The sequence below is a fragment of the Guyanagaster necrorhizus genome, assembly GCF_019112545.1.
Source record: "Guyanagaster necrorhizus MCA 3950 unplaced genomic scaffold BT62scaffold_1, whole genome shotgun sequence".
In the NCBI taxonomy this organism is placed as follows: domain Eukaryota; kingdom Fungi; phylum Basidiomycota; class Agaricomycetes; order Agaricales; family Physalacriaceae; genus Guyanagaster; species Guyanagaster necrorhizus.
Window position 1 is genome coordinate 476,660 of NW_025064880.1, and position 20,684 is coordinate 497,343.

Here is a 20,684-nt window from a genome sequence, read left to right on the forward strand (position 1 = left end):
TGACCGACTTGGTGCTAGACGCGTATCTTCCAACACAAAAGGCACTGTCTCTGCAAATGAGAATTCAGCATCTTGGATAAAGAAATTCACATTAGCCCCACGTACCATACCTAGTTGGCAGAGACCACTACGGCAAATACCGGTGAACAGAACAGATCCGGGCCGGTCAGGAAGACTCCGAACAGCCAGCTACACCTAGGAATTCTTTTAGAGCCTTCTTATTACGGTTACTATCTAGACGATGCATTTCGTGACACAGTCCTGGCCATCAATTGATACCCACCGAGCCATCATTTTTTTTTTGCAAATTCTACTCTACTCCGAGTTGCCTTTTCCTTCAACGTGTCGCTTCGACGTACCTCACTTGCTAGCTATGCAGCTCGAGTACCTATACAGTCTCTTTACTCTTCCACTTCTAGTCGGATTGGCCGCTTTTTTCATTGCTGCTATTCAGCTTTTCGCCCCAAAGGCTCGGACGCCTGTCGTTGTTTTCCCGTATCAGCCAAGCCATGTTGCAGTTAGGAAGCGTGCTTCGTCACCGGATATCGACAACCAATCTTTGAAATCACTAGTTCTCTCAAGATGCACAAGCCTCTTCTCTGAATACAGATCGTCATGGTGGCTCCCAAAGTAAGAATTTTTCTTTACTTAGTCCGTGTCTAGATTTAACAAGCTGAAACCAAGTGGGCATCTTCAAACTGCGTATAGCGTTATGGCAGACTTCACGAAGACAGACAAAATGTACTACAATAGGTATGAATTCTTTTTTTGACCCGTCGTTCCCCGTTTGATTTCCTTCCGTGCTCAAGGCAGTATATTCGCTTACTTGATGGAGGAACCCTGTAAGTTTTATCGTTGTCCTTCCTTTCTATTAATGGCCTCTGATTCTAGTCTACAGTGGCCTCGATTTCGCTCCCGTGGACTCCTCCAAACTCAAGTCGGACTCACCGATAATAGTTGTACAGCATGGTTTAACCGGTGGTCAGTCCTCTCAGCTCTCTCCTTGGCCCGTTATCACCGGAAATTTCCTTCAGGTTCGTATGAAGCCTATGTCAGGGCAGTCCTATACCCCGCTTGTGCCCCACTCGAACAAGGAGGCTTGGGTTATCGTGCCGTTGTCATCAACTTCCGCGGATGTGCGTCACACATCTCTCTTCCTCTTCCTCTTCCTCTTCCTCCCATTTCCACGCTCATCGTGCGGTCTAGGCGCTGGGGTGCCCATTACTAGCTCGATGTTATACTCAGCGGGTCACACTGATGACTTACGCCAGGCTTTGTTCTACATATCACACACATACCCCGAGGCTCCCTTGCTCGGACTTGGTTTCTCTTTGGGCGCCAATATCATCACTAGATATGTTTCGGAAGAAGGTCCACGATGCAGGTTGTCCTCTGCTTGTGCTCTAGCTTGCGTAAGAACTTGTCTGACTCTGATTGATTCTGCTTTGTTAAATGATTTCATTTCGCAGCCATGGGATCTAGCCCAGAACAATGAACAGTACGGAATTCTCCCTGTGTTCTAGCGGGGCTGGACTTTGGCTTTCTGAGCACGCTTTTCATTTCTTTAGGCTCCTAAGCAGTTTCATCGGCAGACACGTTTACGCGAAAGCGTTAGGCACCAACCTACTCAATCTTGTTAAGCGGCATGAAAACGCTTTACTGACAAATCCTAGCGATCGGATTCTCGAAGCCGTGGCCGCAGCACGAACATTGAAGAATCCCACTTTGAGAGACTTTGACCATGCTTTTTCGCGTATTGCTTCAGGCCCTCCACCTTCCTTCCCGTACGTATCAGCAGAAGCTTATTATGATGGACAGTCCAGTCATCACGCGGTGAAAGGTGTACAGGTCCCGTTTTTATCCATCAACTCTGCAGATGATCCTATTGTACAATCGGTTCCAATGGATGGCAGGGGTAATGGCTTTGTGGTGATGGCCTTGACACCCGGAGGTGGTCATTTGGGATGGTTCCAGTCTGGTGCGTCGTGGCGAGAGGTGGACAGGTGGACGACGCAGCCCGTGCTTGAGTGGATGCGAATGACTGGTGAAATGTTAGTCGGAGATACATACAAATGCCGGCATTTGCAGGTTGATGCGGAGGGATGGATAAAAGAACAAGGCATAGATCATCTTGGCTGCAAGCCTGCGGAAGGCGGAGGTATCATTGATAGTAATGCTGTTGACGACAGGACCATGCAAGGTCTGTAGGCACGCGTTGAGGCTAACGTATATCGGTACATATGTCATGTTTTACTGCTACAAAATTATTCAACGTCCCGCCAGGGCTAATCGCTGTCGCTAAATGTAACATGCCCATCCTCGTCTTGATCATCATCGCCGTGCGACCTCTCATACTGGCTGACATCCACAGACATAGTGCCTTCCTCGAGAAGAGCGTCTTCTTCGAGATTGCGGTTTTTCTCAAAGAGCTGTCTCCCTGCAGTGGTATCAACAAGTAATCGGGAATTATAGAATTCAATGGGAAAGCTGTCGCACCACTCAATCGTGAGTACATTCTTTTCCACTCCTCACGCTCCTTCGGTGTCAACCCCTTCATACGCTCGTCTTCTTCTTGCCGCTTCTTCCTGGCCTGTTGTGCGTCGAATTTGTCTTTCCAGGCCTTGAAGGATGCAACAGTTACGGGTGTTCCACGAGTCCGTGCCTCTTCTTCCTGACAGATATAGCATCCGAAGTGAAACGATGCGGTGGTGATGAAGGAGATAAGGTACCTCAAGAGCCAGTCGCTCCTTTTCGAGCTCTTCCTTCCTCCGTTTGTCGGCTCGTGATCGGACGAGTGTGGACAGCTGCTCGCGGAGATGTGATACGAGAGTGAACGTCATCGCCATTCCCAGGTTTTCCTCACCCTGCAGTGTTCGGGGTAAGTAGTGTCGAGTGAGAGTAAATACCAATTAACTTACGATGGCATTGAGTTCAGAGATGAGCTTTGCGACTTCGTCATCTTCAAGTTCTCCTTCCACGGCTTCTAGAGAGAGGTCTGGAAGGACCTCTGGATAGGACGCGCCATAATGTACCCGAAGAGATAACTTTACTACAGGAAGACGATTATTTTGAGCAAGTCAAGGTGAATTGATGCCACATACAAGACTCTGCCCCCTCAGCTATATCATCAGGCTCAGCATCGATTTGGATATCCTTTTCGGAAAGTTCTTGTATGAGCCTTAGATGGATTTGGGTGGGCAAGTCAGATAGATAAATGCTACGAACTGGTCAGTTCTGTAGGATATATGGATTCCAGGACCTGCAACAAAGATCAGAAAGGACTTAGCAGAAGCATGAAAAAAAGGCAGAATACCTCAAATTCCTCAAGCAGGACATCGGAGGACATGAGAGCACAGTTGAACTGATCAGACAAACAAACAAGCATCAATTTCGTTTTCTCCATCTCTTCCATGGCCTTGTCGCGGTCCCTTCAACCTGGCCTGCAGTGCCTACGACAGGCCACTTTTTTGCGTCAATTTTCTTCATCGCTGCCTCTTCTGCAGTATGGCAACAGCAATAGCGACGGCTTCAGATCTCATTACTATCAGCCCATGGCAGAATTCCAGAGCGGCTTGGTACCAACACCGACGGCCATAGAACAAATGCCAGTCCGCGACAATGCTGGTCCTACTCCCGAGCATGTCTGGAAGACTCATGTAAAGACTGTGTATGACGCTACCAAAGATATGTCTCCTCCAACGGCTTACTCTGGTCGGGAACTTGTCATCTGCTCATTGATGCCCTCTCACCCTTTTCTTCTCCTTAGGTCGCACGGTCAGGGTTCGCACCAACATCATGGACTCTTACGCCATGCTCTCCAACCTCCTCCAGCGAAACAATGTGCGAAGAGAATTGGGCAAGGCTTCGCGACACGAGAAGAAGGGCGTCAAGCGGCGGAGACTGGCCAGTGAAACCTGGCGGAGAGTATTTGCACACGAGGCACGTATCTCGCACCATCATCCAACTATTAGTGGTTAAACTCTTTGGCGCAATCTGCAGGTCCGGAATTCTGTCCAACTTGTAGCCAAAATTCGCAGTCGCGGAGCTTGACATGTGTACCGAATTAATGTAAACGTTTCGATATTCTACCTGTGTGATTTGCCATTCTATGCGTTAAGTATGTGCGTCTTTTGGGCCCTTTTAATTCATGCATTTCCTCCATCATGTGTCGTTACCGATCCTAATTTACGGTCACAAGACGCTCGTCCTTGCTCGTCCCTACCGCACGAGGCCTTGAACGTTGTTGCATGAAAGGTTTCCTACTCTTTACCTTCATTCCCAGATGATGCTACGTTAATGCTGGGGACCCCGAGAGCTACAGGGCGCCTCGCTAGGATCTATATCCTCGGCTTATCAGATGGATGTAAGTCTAACCCATAGTTAAATTGCGACCTTCTACCTCGTGGTATGCATGCACGTCTAATATCATTTGGTGAGCCATAATTAAATCAGGGTTCAAGTTACACTGATAGTCGACCGTCCTTGTGTTTGACTTGGGCGGATGCAACAAACTACGTTATGTTTCGGAACCGACATGGCCACTCCACGGTAGCCCCTCATTCAACACAACGGATTTGAGGCGTGCCACGATCCCAAGCCTTTTCAATAGGAAGTATACTTCTAAGTTAAGAAGAGGTTGGACCTGTCGACGGCAGATTCCGGGCGGCCTCGCTTGATAGTGTCGTGATGAATGAGGCTGGCATGCCCCATCTTCTGCAGGATATAATGGGGCTTTTCAAGATCACAACCTTCATTCTTAGAACGGCCCCCCTTTTCAGACCACCATAATATGTGCCATAACGTACGTCCTCTCTTTCAATGGCCGGCATCAAGGGTTTATTTTCTATGTAGATTATTGACGGACGATACCATACCGAGTGTGGGCACTTTTATGCTATGGCGACGCGTCAGCAAGACTGTCTGCGTCCAAACTGTCTGTTCAGCGGCCGGCATGCTCATCCTATTGGTACGCGGTATTGACCTCCTTGCCCTGGACGTAAATCTGATATATGACATAACTTACAGGCTGTCGATCCCCCAACTGCATACGCATGATGTCACTCCCTGTGAGAAACCCTATTAGAGTCAGCCCTACAAAGTGCTCGGACTGCAGAAATGTCTTTGGGCGACTTGGGCAATGATCCATGCTTACTTATACGTTCCTTGATCTCATGTTTATTATTTAACCTACGAGCAATTCAGCAAGTTGAGGCGCTCCAATGACGCCACTTGCTGAATTATTTGTAAAGGTCATCACTAAGTGCTGCAACACGAGGCTTCTTGTAGTGTGTAACTTTTATTTTATTTCTGACATCAAGTGTCACCTGTGAAAGATTCGCCGTAGATGCCCTGTACACGTTCTGGGCTGACACTGTTGAGCCAGCATTTGTATATTCGCAACCGGTGGCGTCGTGTGCTGCAAATGGTAATTGCTTCTCCATTTATGGGTAACGTTGTTGGTACCAAGTTGATACCTTGTACTCAGAGCGCCTTGTTCTACTCGTACATCGTTTGTCCCCGAAGATGGCCGGTATCCTTGCCACCAATGCATTGTTTTTCCTGAGGCGTTATAAAATCCCTAACTCTTGTTGACCCCAATAACGAACTTCCATCATGCTTTTCTTCGGCCCTACTGTCCTGCGCGGTACAGACGACATTCGGCAGTATACTGCAAAATGTTATCTCCCGGAAATGCCTTGTGTTGCAGACGCTCCCCAGATACCTCTTCCTGGCCACAAGACTCACATGAATCGCCTTCACATTCGTCCTGAACCGTACAGACGGTTATCGATGATTGATTGTGAGACGTTTATGAATATAGGGCCTCTGATAAAGCAATGTGGGTATTTCTACCCACAGGACATGAAGAGGTTCTGATTTCATTTTGTCCAGGGGCGCAACGCGTCTTTCCAGACAGGCCTCTCAAGATGAATGACTTGGATGAGGAGACCGGCGAGAACCTGACCTTGCCGTGCCCATCAGCATACAATTTTGCCATTGCAGATGTATGGCATACTGCAGCTGTCGATATCCACAGGTGAGCACTTTATGTATAATGTGCTCATCTCTCGAAGCTTATTTCCAATAGGTTTGCTGGTTGGCTAGGTCCGTCAACCTGCGGAGAATGCCTATCCATATGATTCTCACCTACCCCATAGATACCTTTCCTTTGACGACCACTCAACGCCTACTCCATCTCGCCTTCCCAAATGAAACCAAAGCATGGCATTTTAAACTTAAGCAGGATCGTGATAAAGAACTCTTCCAGTACTTTCTATGGACCTCACCCCAGCTCGAGGCCTCGAAGACGAGACCTCCGCTTGATCCAGATGCCCTCGAAATGATGACCAGGAAGTCAGTAGTGATCGCCTTTCAACCACCCTGGATAATGTCTCCTGCCGATTTGAAGGAGTTCGTTGAATGTCGGGCGGTATGTGGGTTTTCGAAGACTTTCTATTGATGTCCTCCTGACGTGAAGTAAAGTTCCCTCCTTATCGGGGTGGTATGACGGACTATTTGGAGAGTAAGCATCGTGTATGGGGAAAGGTGTGTATTCCTACCTTGATTTCGATAAAGCGGACGTCCCTGATCCAATGCCTAGCTGTGGGATGTGTGTGTGACAAACGAATCTCAGTTCTTCGTCTTGACTACATACGATCAATGGGTATTTGGGACATTTTCTCAGAGTAAGTTACTCATTTTCGGTCGTCATGTGCCGCATGCGACGTTATTTCAGGATGGACGGGAGTCTTTTTCAGCCCAATATATGACTTCGACTCGAGTGACCCAAGTGTTGCAGAGTGCCTAACATTCTGGATTGCTTCTGCTATGAGAATATCAAGGACGTTTGTCCTTCCCAAAGTGTGTAACGTTCCAGAAGCCATCTTTCATCCTCGTGAACTCAAATGTTCCATAGCTTCCAGAACCTGTCGGCTTACCTCCAATTATTGTTGAGCCGAGTGATGACCCTATAGAATATCATCAGTCCGAATCCAATTGGACCGGTAAAAGTTCAGGTCTGTAATTTCCTCGTATTTGTCCCCAAAGTGACGTCTGACATGAAAATCATAGATTACGCTGCATCAGCAGGTGTTGTGCTCGACAACGTATCGCTCGTGTCTGATGCAGGTGTATTTGACATGGAGGCCCCGATCAACAAACCTGAACCGACCGCAATCAGTAGCAACATCCACAACTGGATGGCTAAGCTGCCTGAAGTCATGAGCGAAGTACCGAATTACCTAACGCAGCAGCAGACAGAAACTATTTCGTTCCACAACGGGTCCAGTGATCCTCAGCCTGGAATATTCTACTATTAAACACGCCCTGTACCTTTAGTGTAATATATCTGTCCATAACGCGTCGACTGCCAAGTCTTCCGCATTTTGCTTCCGTTTGATAATTAAGATTTACGATCTCGATCGTTCGCCAAAAGTGGTTCAGGGAGTGTCGCTTATCTTGAAATGTGGCGTCCGCAGTCAAGTGAAATTATTACAAGAACTAGAGCGTCTTCGTGGTCCAATTCAGTTTTTCAGGCAACAAACTCGCAGCACATGAAGTCAAATGAAAGCTACTAGGCAAGGTCCAGAAAATACACCCCCCCCCCCCCCCCCCCCCCCCCCCCCCCCGAGGACAAGATTTAAGGTTGGCATAACAAATTGACAGTCTGTAGGTCCCCCACGGTCCATCATGGGTGCCTAGCGTGGTCCCATTTTACGAGCTAGAATCCAGTGGGTTGCCATTCGGCGTCTGAGAATTATCATTGACTTCCGGGGTCTGTCCTCCGTGAGATGAATTTGGGGTTCGTCCAAGACCAGTGTCCGGGCGGGAAGAATCCGCGGGAGTGACCCCGGACAATCGTGAAAAGGAAGCGTACAAATTGGCCTGCGGCGGGGTGATAGTTGGGGCAGGAATCTTGGAAAGAGAGTCAGAATGAGCAACCTAAGACAATATTGTGCTCACGGTGGCAATAGTTGAGAGGTGCGGATGCATGGTGTTGTCTTGAACAGAGTAGAATTCAATCAGGATGCGTAGGGTATCTAACAAGTATCTCAGATGGTAAGCAATGTTCGGCAACGAAGCTCGAACCAGCAAGAGAAGTAAGTTCCTCTTCATTGAAAGCAAAATACTCCAAGGCAAATCTGGATCGGTCTGGTGATGGCGGCTTATTAGAGGGCGGTGTGGGAAGAGACGCAGATGGAGGGGTAGAGGATATGCGTGAATCAAGGGAAGAAGAATTTGGGCCGTCCACCACACGCTGAGCAAGAACAAAACACGCGGCAGCAATAATGCGGGGAGAATATAATAGACAGAGTGGAGTTCGGTACCTAATAAATGTCAAGTAAATGGAGTCGGAAAAGGGACGGAAATAATACATACGAGTCGTGGGCAATAGTCCACGCATATTCTTGCGCTAAGATATCCGGATCGTGTGAGTTGAATAAGTCTACTAATTCCGCATGGGGACTTTCAACCACAAAATCGAAACAAAGAGCTTCCAGCAACACCTCCTCTGTCAGTAGGATTGCCGTCTGGCAGTTCTCGACTTCCTGTAAACACGGTCAATGCTAAGTGGGAAACCACGAAGACGCCACCAACCTTGCTAGTGTCGGGAATTTCAGCCACGTCCTTCCCACTTACTTTGGACTGACAAACGCGGGCAACATCACGAAGCTTTCGACCGCATTCCTCTGTCTTGGTGGCCAAAAATATACAAGAAGCGGCAACGTCCTAGATCCCGGTCCATATCAAGCAACACAAGTAATCAAGCAAGTGTACTTGTCGATGATAATCATCCATGGAATAACGCATGTAGAACCTGTGGAACCATGTTGCGGCGGTAAACATTGCCGGTGCTGGCCTGTGACCTGATCAGAACGGTACCGAAGTTTAGAAATAGAGCTAACAATTGCAGTGAAGACCCGAGACGGTAAAGGAACTCGACCCCCCTAGCCCGGTCGTAGAGCTGCTTTTCTAGGGAGCCAGCTGATGGAGTTGACCGCAGAGCATCAAGGGGGAAGAGCCACTGGGACTTGGGAGCATTTGGACGGGCAACCTGGGATGCTTGGCCTGCCTGGATGTCCTTTGGCATTACTGGGCCTCGGAGAGGAGCGTATATCAAATACCGTGACAGAATGTGACATTTCCACTTGCAGCTTGGCGCGGGGGGACTCGCTCATCGTGTCGTTTCTTCCTTCTCAGCTATTACTACGTTATCTACCCTCTTGCCAAACGACGGAATGCTCTGTCCAAATATACACCGATTTCCTTTCCATCTTGATATTAGAAGCGTGTCAACTTGTCTCTTACCAAGTGGGGAGCTAACCGGAAGATAGGTAACCTTTTACCCTTCAAACTTCAAGCTTCGCACAAACTTTTTTCCAAATTAAGTGCCCAAATCAGGTTGTTCCGCTCCATCACCTGCGTTTCATCTCGGTCGCAATACAGAATATGTCATTGTATTTTGTAAGTAACCCTTGTGAGTCGTAACTGGTTCGTCGGTGTTAACATTATATACCCCACTCTAAATAACAGAGTACCACGCGTCAATTGGGCATCTCTTTCACCGTACAGCGTGCTAGGCATCCGCCAATTATTACCTCGTTCCTCGTCCGTATTGAATTCAGTATCGTCTGCCACTGCCACTAGCGCCGGCCTTGCAACTCGGGCAACTGCTGTTAATTAAAGGATCTACCATACATGTCAACCTTCGGCCGAGGCAAGCCTTTTGAAATGCAACTCACTGTACTGTTCAGGAAACTGTCGTCTGAAATAACCGCGCCTCAACGTGGCGTAGAACGTCCAGGAAATATAAAAACTTACCGTTGCCAACAGGTCTTTGAACAGTTGGGTCCGCAATTCGAAGGATGAGCGGCAGAGAACTTGCAAAATCGGTCGTCGCAATAAATCTAAATATAAAAAATTTTCAAGCAACGATATCGCTGCTTTCTATGATGGGACGGACCATTTCGTCGGGCTATATCAAAGTACATGAGAAAAATCACAGGTATTGCTGGCGCTGAGACCTACTAAGCGTACAACGTGGCCGCATTGGCTGTACGTATTTTGCACTCTGTAACAAGGCGTGAAGGCAAACAACCAGCGAAGCAAACATCCAGACTGACTGCCTCCATCTACACATGTTCGTTGGAATGTAGTTCGTTATAAAAGACTTGTAGAGATGAAGGCGAGGCGTTGATCCAAAGTAAAGGCCTGGACGGTAGAACTTATATAGCCCTCAAACGCACCGATATATCATCTGAAAGTAAAATAATGGGTACTGATTGGTCTCTGATCAGGCTCGGCCCGCTCGAAATCAAGAACTCTTGAGAGCTCACTAAAAAGAACCGCACCTAGACAGTCGAGATCCGTCCTACCATCGGGTACGTGCTTCATAACTAACCCTTCGTCTTCGATTGCTAGTGGTGACATCAGTTTCACCCTGCTAAAAAGTTAATACATGATGACGGTCCACGCTTTCACAGTTCTTGTGGATTCCGCGTGTCGGAACAGAACGAAACAGGTACCCGACGTCGACTTGGTTATCCAACAATCCGATACTGTAATTCTTTACCCCGAGTGTTTGTTTTTCGTCAATCGCCGATTTCGTCTGATCGACGACTAATGCCCAAGGGGCCAAGGGACCACCCCCAATGCTAGTTGCATCACTTCGAATTTGCTCTTGTGATCTTTCCCGAAGGAAAGTACGGCACCTACTGTAGACAGTGTCCCACATTCAGAACGCAGGCGTCCGTTCACTCAGAGAGTCCAGAACGGCGGAGGCTTTGGAATGCAGCAAAAGAAATTGGAATATACTCGATTACCCTGCGAACATTCCGACAAGGTACTGACTTACTCCCTCCGGAGTCAAGCTGCCTACATCCGAGAACACCAGCGAGATGAGATCGGGTCTAAGCGAGAGCTTCTGTTAACAAAGGGAAAATCGGAAGACAAGGCGACGGACCTGGTATAATCTACACTTGGATTATTTCGGGCGATTTGTTCTTGACTGATCTTGATCTTTGCGGCAGAATCCGAGGTGTTCACATCTTCGAGGGCTGATGACTCCAAAGTTGATCCGCCGGAGACAAATAACGGTTTCGGAGACGGATTAACGGACGAGTTGCGAAGGTGCCGACCCTTGGGTAGAGAGAAGGAAAGTAGGTCCGGAGTATGACTTGGCAGATCATATTGCGACAATGGGAACAGCCGGTGGAACTTGTAGCTGTGTAAAGGACGTCAGAAGCATAGCAAAAAAAAAAAAAAGGTTTGTCGATCGTCACATGGCACCTTTCTGCGAGAGCGTAAAAGGGTTTATTCGCGGCTTTTGCAATGATTGCTATCTGGTTGCTGCCGACAGCATTAATGAGTCCGCCACTCTCGACCACAGCTTCGGATCCAACGAGAACAAAATCGACCATGTCCATGCAATACGCAACTGCAGAATCAAGAATCACGGTAGTAGGAATTCCGGCAGCCATTAAATTTTCTGCGGTCTTAATGCTGAGGAATATTAATGAGAAGACGTTAGCAAAAGGCCGGAGGAAGAATCGACGTACCCTAGGCCACGGGGTCTTGCCTCTGTAACGAAGACTATGCTAAATATGAGCTGATGATGGACCGTATTATTGATGGGCCATTCTACCTGATATTCGCTTCCGTTTATGAGCCCATAACAGCGTTTGCATCACGACTCTCGAATACGAATGTGTAAGTATCTTGTCAAGCCAAATGTCACCACAAAAGAATGTTCCTGATAGGAAAAGGACTGACCACCGAATCATCCTTTATAAAGTCGAATGCAAGCTCTGCAATCTTTGCGCGATAACTAAGCGCCTGAGTGACGTACTGATGCCCTTGCCGTATCAGTTCGGTCTTGAGCTCTGAGAAACTCTTGATGAACGCTCGGGTAAGAAGGGAACAAAAAGAATCGAAATGAGAACACTTACGGACGCGTCATGGGGGAACAAAGTGACAAACTCGATGAACAGCTCGCAGCCCGCATTCAAGCTGATGTAATTTGACGATTGTTTCTTGAGATTCTCGGCACCGGCTTTGAGTTCTTTCACCAATTCAAACATAGTCCCCGCTGAGACATCGAAATTGAGAAGCGTTAGACCTTAAGGGCCCCTTGGGTACGCACCAGAAGAATGTTCCATTAATTCCGCGAGAGCAAGGATCGCAGCAAGGGGGGTTGACACCTTGACATGGTAGCGTAAGTGAGCCTCGGGCTTCGACTAGAGAAGGGAAGAAGACCCACTTGCTCGTCCTGCAAGAGACGATTGAAGGCACTACATATGTCAAAAGGTTGGCCTACAGGCCAGAAATGAGAAGGCATCGAGTCCGACGTGCCAGTGAGGGGTGTCTGAAGGAATGTTTCCAGTCACACGTGTCACGTGATACGCCACCAGTATTTCCGCGACCCTCGCCTCACGCTCAGGCTCTAGCCTAGGACTGTCCCGGCGTGCTGCTCATCTGGAAGGGCAAATCTGGACATTTGAGAGGCCGGCAACGGTATATTGTGGCGATGCAAGGAATGAATATATTCTTCCTCGGCGCCCGATATCCCATTTATATATCCATCCCTTCAGTAGAAATGCCGCAACGTTAGGGCGGTCAAGTGCATAAAAAATAAGATACAGCGCTTCCTGAGCGGCCTGACCCTTGTGCCTCAGAACGACATTATTCCCCGCTCAATAAGTTTCAAACTGCAATGAGGTTGGCAAGGTAACGAACGGTACGCGAAATCGGGCCAGATCTGCCTCCGAGCAAATTAGTTGCTTGGGGAAAAAGTATTGTATTATTTATTGACCATTGCGCCCAGCTACGGCCATAGTATAAAGGCCAGTCAAACGGAAATGGCCAATCCGAGAGACAAGGGCCATGTCAGCGAATTATGATAGGTTCAATGGCAGGCATCAATGCGGGCAGAATTAGCGAATGCGCTTCCGAGCGCCAATTACGGAACTGGATTTGGATACAATCAAGAAGAATGGGGCCTAATTTGCCGTCACTTGGGTCAGGAACTATCCTAGAAAGGGAATGCCGATGTGAGAAAAACTTAATGGCAACCCGATCGTCCAGAAAAGGGAAGACGACATCGGCGCAAAATACACGTGTAACGGTGAAGAAAATGCTAGTGGATAAATATTGTTTTTTTTCCCTTCCCGCTTTGCTGCGCCCTATATAACCCCCCCCCCTCCGGGAAATTATGCCGTCCTCCTGTTTCCATTCCTCACATTGACAGCGTCGGCCTCTCTTCGTCGTCGTCGTCGTCGTTCTTCACATAATTGTCATTTCTTCGTCTTGCTTGCTTTGCTGGCACCTATTTTGTCGCCTGCTGCCTGTGCATCGCCAGGCTTTTTATTTTTTCTACCTCGTGCGTGAACATTGGAACGCTTGGACCTGCGGCGGCATCGCTGACATGCTTTGCAGAACGCGTTATAATCTTCACCGCTGCCTTGCAAAGCAGTGATTTTGTTCCAGCCTTCCAGTCCGTCGCGCACCGTACTGAATATGTCGCCGAAGCCAGCCGAAGTCGTTTTCTCACCTGATGTCAAGAACATGGATGAATGGGCGAGGCGGACTCGGATGTCGCTGACGACGGCAGACGCTTTGGGAGCGACCTATGCGCGTGCACAGCCGTGGTTCGAGCATCTGAAGCAGCAGCTGGTGGTCGAGCACAAGTGGCGAGAGGTTCAACGAGACAGTCGTATGCTCTTTACCCTCGAGAACGGCTCTATCTGGAGCTCAACTACCGGCCACCCTGCTGGCCCACCGCTCAAGCTCCAGCTCCCTGTCCATGCGAGCTCCTTCTTCTCGCCCGACCGACGCGTCCAATGGCAGATGGTCTTTCACAGTGATATCTTCGAGTCGGTCCGCAAGATCTGTCCTCCCATTGCCGATATCCTCTACCTTCTGCAGTGTCTCCTTCCAGGAATGGTCACGCTTGTCTTTGAGGAACACATGCCAGGTCAGGGCATCTACAGGACAACCCGTGGGTTGCCGCCTGACTCGTGGGTCAACAAGAACGAGCGCCAGCTTGTCAGAGTCGTGGGTATCGACCGCTTCAGGGACCTGCGTCGTGCATGCAGCGACACCGCACTCTCGTATTCGCTCCAGGTCATCCGGCAGTGAAACTGTTACCATTTACCTTGACGCCGTAATCGACAACTGCTCCCATAATACCACCAATATCACCCGTACACTAATCGTATGCTCCACCGCGCTTAATTCTCTCTTGCATCGTTGCTGTCACATATTGCTTTCCAATCTTGCATCACCACTTGCTACTTACTTAGATCCGTTATATTTACTGACTGACTTCACTTGACGCACGTAAATTAAAATTTCACTGCACTTTGATCTATTCCAGCATCTAATTCGATTCACAGTATGTATTATCCAGTTTTGTTTTCCGTAGCTTTCAGATACGGTACTCGTCGAGTAATATGGTAGCCTCTGGTTATTTACAATAAATTACAAGTTTAGGCAGAACCCAGCTTGATGAAATTATAGATGGAAACTAGATCCGTTTGGACGTGTGATAATTTTTTTGTCTCCTGCCCTTTCGGTCCAGACAAGGCTCGTTGCTCTTGCGGCCATGTCCCAGCCAGCAATCCTCTGCCAGAGCACCACATGTCCCAACGGTAATCCGCCTTCAAAGCTGGAATGTCCGACCTGCAACAAGTAAGCGATCCATGCGGCGAGGTGCCAGAGTCTCACATCGCCCAGGCTAGGCATTCGCGGCTCCTACTTTTGCGGTCAGGAATGCTTCAAGACTGGATGTGAGTGTTGTCCGTAATTTATCCTGGCAACCGTCCTTATGTTATCCCAGGGGCAAGTCCTCGCTCCATGCACCGTCTGGACCCATCAATTGACGACTCGTCTGCCTAGAAAACACACAAAATCATTCATACCCTTGCTGCCGCAAAGGACGCGGCTGGCGATGCCGTAGAAGGTCCGTCGTTGTGTTTCGTCGTCCGTGTTTTATCCATCCATCTTGTCGCCAGATGGTTCGTACAACCCGTTCCCAAACTATGAATACACCGGCTCCATGCGTCCCATGTATCCCCTCTCTGCAAAAAGAAAAGTCCCGGATCACATCCCCCGACCAGAGTACGCTGACGACGGTAGGGTCATGACTTTTGTTCGTCAAATAAGGACGACTATGTAAGCTTAACTGTCCCTTCTGCCGCACAGGAAAGCCCATGGCCGAAGTTAGGGCTGCCGGCCAACCTCCGAAAATACTCTCCAAGGAGGAACAAGATAAGATGAGAACGGTTTGCAGGGTATGTGTTCGTCCTTTCCTGGCCAACCTCCGAAACAAACCCAAGTCAGCTGGCTCGAGAGGTACTGGATCTCGCTGCTTCGCACGTCAAACCCGGTGTTACGACAGACGAGCTAGATGAAATCGTCCACAACGCATGCATCGAGCGCAACGCGTATCCATCACCTCTGAATTACCGTAACTTTCCAAAGTCCGTCTGCACGTAAGTTACTGCATCGGTCATCAGTAATTGCTGCTATAGCCTGTCGGGTGTAATAGATCTATTAACGAAGTCATCTGTCATGGGATTCCCGACAGACGGAAACTCAAGAATGGCGATATCATAAATATTGGTATGTTCATTCATTTCATCGATTTGGCGACACTTGCCCACGGGAATTTGCAGATGTCACTCTGTACTATAATGGTGCGTAAAACTTTATCTTCCCTCTCCTCAGTGCATTCATCCCCGGTTCCAGGCTATCACGGAGATCTGAATGAAACATACGCAGTAGGTGAAATAGATGAGGATGCCAAAAAGCTCATCCGCACCACTCGCGAATGCTTAGATGAGGCCATCAAGCTCTGCAAGCCAGGTGCTTTGTTCCGTGACTTGGGAAAAATCATGTAAGCGCCTCCATGGTCTGTAAAAACTTCTTTTTGTTCACGCCTCGTTCTCAGAGAACCCATTGCGCGTTCCAACGGTTGCGCGGTGGTGCGATCCTACACGGGTCACGGAATCAATGACTTTTTCCACTGTTCTCCAAATATACCACATTATGCCAAGAACAAAGCCGTCGGAACTATGAAGGCAGGCATGGTATGTATTTCAATTCTTTCCTGGGTACGGAACGCCAGTAAACGGGTTGCATAGGTTTTTACAATAGAACCCGTCAGTTCAGCCTGTCTTCAAATCGATGGAGTCTTATCTTCTTTCTAGATGATCAACTCGGGTCACAACTGGGGCGACGTTCATTGGCCTGACAACTGGACCGCTACGACCGTGGATGGGAAGAAGAGCGCGCAGTTTGAGGATACCCTCTTGTATGTTCTAGATCGCGTTGTTCACACCCATGAACTAAAATTTTCGCCATAGAATCACAGAGACCGGTGTAGAAGTCTTGACGGCGGGAAAGAAACGGGATCTATAACAGCCTCTAGAACACTTTGGTTTGTCTCTATCGTCTGCCGACTGAACAGAACCACATGGCTGGTACCTTTTTTGAGTCTGAGTCTAATGACTCCCCAGTTGTGAACATACTAATTCATGTGCGCGTATCTAGATCTGCGCCTTCTTCGGAGATGCCAGTCAAGAGATTCGGACTACCAATGTAGTTTTTCTTTGTTCCATTACTAAGAAGAGGGCTCATCTCTCCTGTAAGTCATGAATTTAATGCGAGGATCGGTGAGGCTAGTGTTTTTGGATCGAACCGTGTACGAGGGACGGAGATTGTGTACCTCAAAACAAGTTGATTGGGCAAAATTTCCGAAGTAAGGATAATCTCTGACGAGGCTGACCCTATGGGGAAATCAATGGAGCTTTGAAAGCTTGTCCGCTAGGGCTACACGGTGCTCTAGAATCCGAACGATGCGAACCTGGACCAAAATGACATCAAACAAACCCCTCAAGCTTCATCCATTCGCTACAGTCAGAGTGCCGTGCCCTTTACGCCCTCAAACTTTCCCTCCCTATCCAGATTCTTGCTGCACCCGGTGAAGATTACTTTGCGAAACTGGTTCCATCCCTGAGTTCTTATCTCAATCTGTTGGCTTTCATCTCCGGAATCGCCAGGCGCGGTGAGAAATGAATGGCTCCATAGCATCGCGTCCGAATGAAACGTGTCAGTTAAATATTAAGCACCGAAATATCGATGGAATCCACCGAATCCACCGAGAACCCTGTATACTTTTCCATCGGACGTTGCGATCTCCCATACACCAGCCTGACCCTCTCTTCAGGTCGCTCATTCAACTCGTTTCCGCGAACATTCCTTTGTTTTCTGTGCCAAGTCTAGGATAACGTGAGGTCAAGATAGATTCATATGTGCAAGACTGCCTCGGAAGATAACGATGCCTAGAGACTACGGCTAAGAACACGGGACAGTGACGGTTCATTCTCATATTCAGATTTAAGAAATGTGATAGCATATTAGTGAATACCAAAACACTTTTCCCATAATATTGAGTCAGCACCGGACTACCAGCGGCAGTGTCTACGCCAAACGGTAAACCAGTAGTACGACAAAATGACACTAGCTAATAATGCGACCTTCTCAACTAGCACGAGGATGATGTTACGAGCGAAGGTGACTCTACAGCGTAGTATCATGATTTCTACTGGAGCGCTCGGACTGCAAGGATTCCGAACAATGGCAGGAGCATCAAACTGTTCTGGGATAAATCAATCGGCAGATGTCCCCTCGAGTGCGTGATCTGAGCATCCAATCGTATCCTCTGCAAGTTCGAATTCCTAGAAACATACAAGTTGAAAGGCATTCTTGAGATTGAGAGAATGAGGTTCTATGAGCCAACTGATCAAGAAACTGTACAGTGCAAGATGAAATCCGTTAAAAAAAGACATGAATATACTAATTGAAGTATTTACACGGCTAGACCCCAAGGCGACAAGACAAGTCACCCGTGGTGTTCTGACCCACCCTCCTTTCTCAGCCGTATCTCATCATTCAGATGACTTGTTGCAGCGTTGAAGCTTTCCCCACGGTCGACAGAAGCAATGCGTTCCACTGGAACGCCATCTGATAGACTGGACTTACGATTCCTACGGCCTCTACGGAAATGTATCCCATCTAATTCTGTCGTCGAAGACGTGGGACTTGTCGTCTCGTTTTGATAGAATTTCGGGGGGGCTGCCATAGGTTGCAGAGGGGAGAGTCGCATTCGTTGTAGATCAGCGTACGAGTTTGCCCGACTTCGTGCTTTGTAGCTTGCGCTAGACTGGCCATCTTGTCCCGGTAAATAGCCAAGGACATTATCGTAGTCACCGGCATCCTCTTCGTCCGAGTCTTCGGGGGTGCCAACTCTACTAGTTTCATCGCCTCCACTCCAAGCACTAGTTCCACGACGGGCACTCCGACTCCATCCAAAAAGACGTTCATCGATCCATGTCATGGGATGAATGAGACCCAGACCTTGAGCATCGACAGCCCCCGTACTACTCGTTCTTCTCCACAGGCCAGACTTTCCACTGGAAGAAGGTACACTGGAGGTAGGCAACATTCGTGTCTGTATCCGAACTTGCTATCAGGAGATGGATCATGATATCAGGACTGCACTGACCTCATTAAAATCTTCGTACAGTTTGGGTCCAAAATCGTTGATGACATCCACGACCTCATTGGATAATTGAGTACGCATAGCTTTCAATTTGTCAAGGGATCGCTGTTGGCCTGGGACGAGTGCCACGATCAGTGGTCTCAAAGATCTGGGCAATACTTAGTGAGAGGTAGATACAGGAAGATGGAACATACTTCAAAACGTCCATCCCAGCCTCGCCGAATTTCAGAGCTGCAAAATTCATAAAGGGCAAGGACAAAATCACCATGAAAGGTGTGGCTATTCTCCATTTGAGGGGGGAATTCACGCGAATGGACCAAAGCGTGGCAACAAACGCATAGAAACCATACAGTAAGGGAGCAACACCTAGAGATATTAAAACTTTCCAGGTCGCTAACACGTCACGAGCCGCAATTTTGACGACGGATTCAGCTAGAGCCTCTGCAGTGCACATGAGCAACACAGATGGTAGATGCAGCGAAAACACTTCGTACCTTTGGCTTTCTTTCGAGAAAGGACAGACGCAATGATGAACATTGGGCCGTTCAGTATTGTCCCTGGTAGGGCCAAAATACTCCAAACTAATAGCAGAGCAATCCGGTATCCCAGAAGACCTAAGGTCGCCCAGCTAGCCTTAACCGCTCGGGGGACCTACATACGGGCCTCAGAATCGGTGTGAAGCGACTTCGGTTTGAAACTGACCTGGTGGTCTCGGAGACCAAGATCTCGAAGAAGGCGGTTGTACTTCAGTACGTTTTTCCGAAGTTTCACTACTCGAGGTTCATCCTTAAAATGTGTGTATCCTTCCAATAACCGCCTGTTCAACTCAACAACCTGACCTAACGTCAGGTGCTGACCTGGTGTTTTGTACAGTCTCCTCGCCGCTTGAATCAACTGATGAGGCAATTTTTCAACTATGGTATTCACAATCGATGCAGGCCTGGCTTACCATGAGGGTGTCATAATCGGGAGCCCGAACTGTGACAGTTTTGAGCGCGTCATAAACGAGGTCCAAAAATTTCGCAACGGCTTCGCGCTTCTGAGTGCCTCCTTGTTTGAACATTTCCACTAATTCCTCAGGAACATCTAGAGCGCCGCCAAATTCCACAACTGCGCGGGAGCGGAAGCGGTGAGCATGGAAGTAGGACAATCCTACAGGAACAATTTTCACTCGAACGTCGGGGTTGTTCGCCATGGCACCCAAAGCCATTATAGAGACACCGGCCTTCAAAGGGAGTAAATCAGTTCGATCGTGACTACCACCTGAATCAAGTTGTTAGGAGGGTACTACCGTAAACGCTGGAAAGGACGCACCTTCAGGGAAAATGCCAATGCTCCCGTTGTTTTGTAAGCACTCATAAACGTATCGGTACATTTCTTGCTGGTCCACAAAAGGGAGCTTTTTGAATGGAAGACCTCCTTTCTCTCCTGCAGCCTCCAGTTCGGTAATCTTGTCTCGGACCTTTGCTGTCCCTTTCTCACCACCAAATTCGCGTTTCACTTTCAACTCGGTATCGGATACAACTTCCACAACTTCGGCGACCAACGAGTTGACAGATTTGGGAAGCATGATTTGCATCCTTGGCGACAATTCGGATAGGAACCGAGTTCCGTCGCCCAATACAATGCATGGATCATCAGGAGAGATTCGCAATCTTCCAGTACCGGGACTGGCAGAATCAGCAGCACGAGCCACCGGGACTAAGACAAAACTGAGAAAGCAAAAATCGGTACTGTGAACTTATCATACGTACTACTTTCCATCATCCGACTGAAGAACCCAACCGCCTTCCTTTGCATACTCTTCGCTGCCGTAAGAAATTGGACATGGCGATGTGTCTCCTTGTAGACTTCGAGACTCAGCAGAAGGGGATCGAGAAACTGGAGATACGAAAAGATCAACAGACCTGAAAAACATACAAAAACCAACCAAGAATTACCTGGTTACTGTGAGGTGCCCCAACGAATATTACGGGCCCTGAACGTGGTATATTGAATGCACCTCTGGGTCGGACCTCGCGAAAGAATATCTGGGTAACAATGCGCCAGAAGAGCATGGCAGCATCGTAAGAGAGGCGGGGGTGCTTGGTTACTACCTTGGCCATGGTGGTAATGAAGAGAG

The 20,684-nt window shown here is 48.3% G+C and overlaps 10 protein-coding genes across 10 annotated transcripts; 5 read left to right on the forward strand and 5 right to left on the reverse strand.

Annotated features, from left to right (window-relative positions):
• Positions 1 to 373: 373 nt before the first annotated feature.
• BT62DRAFT_880275 (AB-hydrolase YheT) lies at positions 374 to 2,208 on the forward strand (the record flags this gene model as incomplete). Its single annotated transcript, XM_043182621.1, has 8 exons — positions 374 to 630; positions 685 to 753; positions 810 to 842; positions 899 to 981; positions 1,035 to 1,136; positions 1,207 to 1,412; positions 1,470 to 1,498; positions 1,569 to 2,208. 8 exons carry the CDS (start codon positions 374 to 376, stop codon positions 2,206 to 2,208), a joined length of 1,419 nt encoding a protein of 472 aa, XP_043046038.1.
• BT62DRAFT_1070292 (RWD-domain-containing protein) lies at positions 2,135 to 3,346 on the reverse strand (the record flags this gene model as incomplete). Its single annotated transcript, XM_043178638.1, has 7 exons — positions 2,135 to 2,437; positions 2,497 to 2,671; positions 2,730 to 2,864; positions 2,919 to 3,049; positions 3,102 to 3,167; positions 3,226 to 3,259; positions 3,314 to 3,346. The coding sequence occupies 7 exons, from the start codon at positions 3,344 to 3,346 to the stop codon at positions 2,286 to 2,288; spliced, it is 726 nt and encodes a 241-aa protein (XP_043046039.1). The 3' UTR covers positions 2,135 to 2,285.
• A 36-nt stretch (positions 3,347 to 3,382) lies between these two features.
• Positions 3,383 to 4,208, forward strand: BT62DRAFT_925094 (uncharacterized protein). The gene is made up of 3 exons (XM_043184717.1): positions 3,383 to 3,711; positions 3,767 to 3,939; positions 4,000 to 4,208. The coding sequence occupies exons 1-3, from the start codon at positions 3,552 to 3,554 to the stop codon at positions 4,048 to 4,050; spliced, it is 384 nt and encodes a 127-aa protein (XP_043046040.1). The 5' UTR covers positions 3,383 to 3,551; the 3' UTR covers positions 4,051 to 4,208.
• A 1,266-nt stretch (positions 4,209 to 5,474) lies between these two features.
• On the forward strand, positions 5,475 to 7,389 carry BT62DRAFT_925097 (uncharacterized protein). The gene is made up of 9 exons (XM_043184718.1): positions 5,475 to 5,839; positions 5,893 to 6,037; positions 6,089 to 6,105; positions 6,159 to 6,430; positions 6,484 to 6,546; positions 6,602 to 6,686; positions 6,737 to 6,861; positions 6,917 to 7,016; positions 7,072 to 7,389. Exons 1-9 carry the CDS (start codon positions 5,614 to 5,616, stop codon positions 7,317 to 7,319), a joined length of 1,281 nt encoding a protein of 426 aa, XP_043046041.1. The 5' UTR covers positions 5,475 to 5,613; the 3' UTR covers positions 7,320 to 7,389.
• A 237-nt stretch (positions 7,390 to 7,626) lies between these two features.
• On the reverse strand, positions 7,627 to 9,111 carry BT62DRAFT_925099 (cyclin-like protein). Its single transcript, XM_043184719.1, has 7 exons — positions 8,907 to 9,111; positions 8,779 to 8,860; positions 8,599 to 8,730; positions 8,380 to 8,549; positions 8,089 to 8,327; positions 7,963 to 8,039; positions 7,627 to 7,914 (listed from the first exon to the last, which is right to left on the reverse strand). The coding sequence occupies exons 1-7, from the start codon at positions 9,089 to 9,091 to the stop codon at positions 7,714 to 7,716; spliced, it is 1,086 nt and encodes a 361-aa protein (XP_043046042.1). The 5' UTR covers positions 9,092 to 9,111; the 3' UTR covers positions 7,627 to 7,713.
• Positions 9,112 to 9,417: 306 nt separating this feature from the next.
• Positions 9,418 to 10,625, reverse strand: BT62DRAFT_8027 (uncharacterized protein). Its single transcript, XM_043182340.1, has 8 exons — positions 10,338 to 10,625; positions 10,248 to 10,279; positions 10,125 to 10,171; positions 10,030 to 10,072; positions 9,965 to 9,976; positions 9,823 to 9,908; positions 9,744 to 9,766; positions 9,418 to 9,690 (listed from the first exon to the last, which is right to left on the reverse strand). Exons 1-8 carry the CDS (start codon positions 10,429 to 10,431, stop codon positions 9,623 to 9,625), a joined length of 405 nt encoding a protein of 134 aa, XP_043046043.1. The 5' UTR covers positions 10,432 to 10,625; the 3' UTR covers positions 9,418 to 9,622.
• On the reverse strand, positions 10,481 to 12,337 carry BT62DRAFT_1014919 (nagb/rpia/CoA transferase-like protein; the record flags this gene model as incomplete). The annotated part of the gene is made up of 9 exons (XM_043178228.1): positions 10,481 to 10,910; positions 10,964 to 11,224; positions 11,290 to 11,502; positions 11,559 to 11,592; positions 11,645 to 11,717; positions 11,773 to 11,892; positions 11,949 to 12,088; positions 12,143 to 12,200; positions 12,260 to 12,337. 9 exons carry the CDS (start codon positions 12,335 to 12,337, stop codon positions 10,820 to 10,822), a joined length of 1,068 nt encoding a protein of 355 aa, XP_043046044.1. The 3' UTR covers positions 10,481 to 10,819.
• A 784-nt stretch (positions 12,338 to 13,121) lies between these two features.
• Positions 13,122 to 14,497, forward strand: BT62DRAFT_989686 (uncharacterized protein). The gene is made up of 2 exons (XM_043190173.1): positions 13,122 to 13,378; positions 13,435 to 14,497. The coding sequence occupies exon 2, from the start codon at positions 13,516 to 13,518 to the stop codon at positions 14,134 to 14,136; it is 621 nt and encodes a 206-aa protein (XP_043046045.1). The 5' UTR covers positions 13,122 to 13,378; positions 13,435 to 13,515; the 3' UTR covers positions 14,137 to 14,497.
• A 64-nt stretch (positions 14,498 to 14,561) lies between these two features.
• BT62DRAFT_925102 (methionine aminopeptidase) lies at positions 14,562 to 16,498 on the forward strand. Its single transcript, XM_043184720.1, is given in 14 exon segments — positions 14,562 to 14,688; positions 14,734 to 14,786; positions 14,864 to 14,878; positions 14,895 to 14,959; positions 15,012 to 15,131; positions 15,202 to 15,290; positions 15,340 to 15,491; positions 15,548 to 15,621; positions 15,675 to 15,695; positions 15,748 to 15,895; positions 15,950 to 16,088; positions 16,143 to 16,160; positions 16,209 to 16,312; positions 16,365 to 16,498. 14 exon segments carry the CDS (start codon positions 14,671 to 14,673, stop codon positions 16,417 to 16,419), a joined length of 1,071 nt encoding a protein of 356 aa, XP_043046046.1. The 5' UTR covers positions 14,562 to 14,670; the 3' UTR covers positions 16,420 to 16,498.
• Positions 16,499 to 17,902: 1,404 nt separating this feature from the next.
• Positions 17,903 to 20,667, reverse strand: BT62DRAFT_879577 (glycerol-3-phosphate O-acyltransferase; the record flags this gene model as incomplete). Its single annotated transcript, XM_043182595.1, has 9 exons — positions 17,903 to 18,511; positions 18,566 to 18,710; positions 18,757 to 19,003; positions 19,057 to 19,213; positions 19,265 to 19,456; positions 19,512 to 19,825; positions 19,877 to 20,263; positions 20,317 to 20,443; positions 20,503 to 20,667. 9 exons carry the CDS (start codon positions 20,665 to 20,667, stop codon positions 17,903 to 17,905), a joined length of 2,343 nt encoding a protein of 780 aa, XP_043046047.1.
• Positions 20,668 to 20,684: the final 17 nt, after the last annotated feature.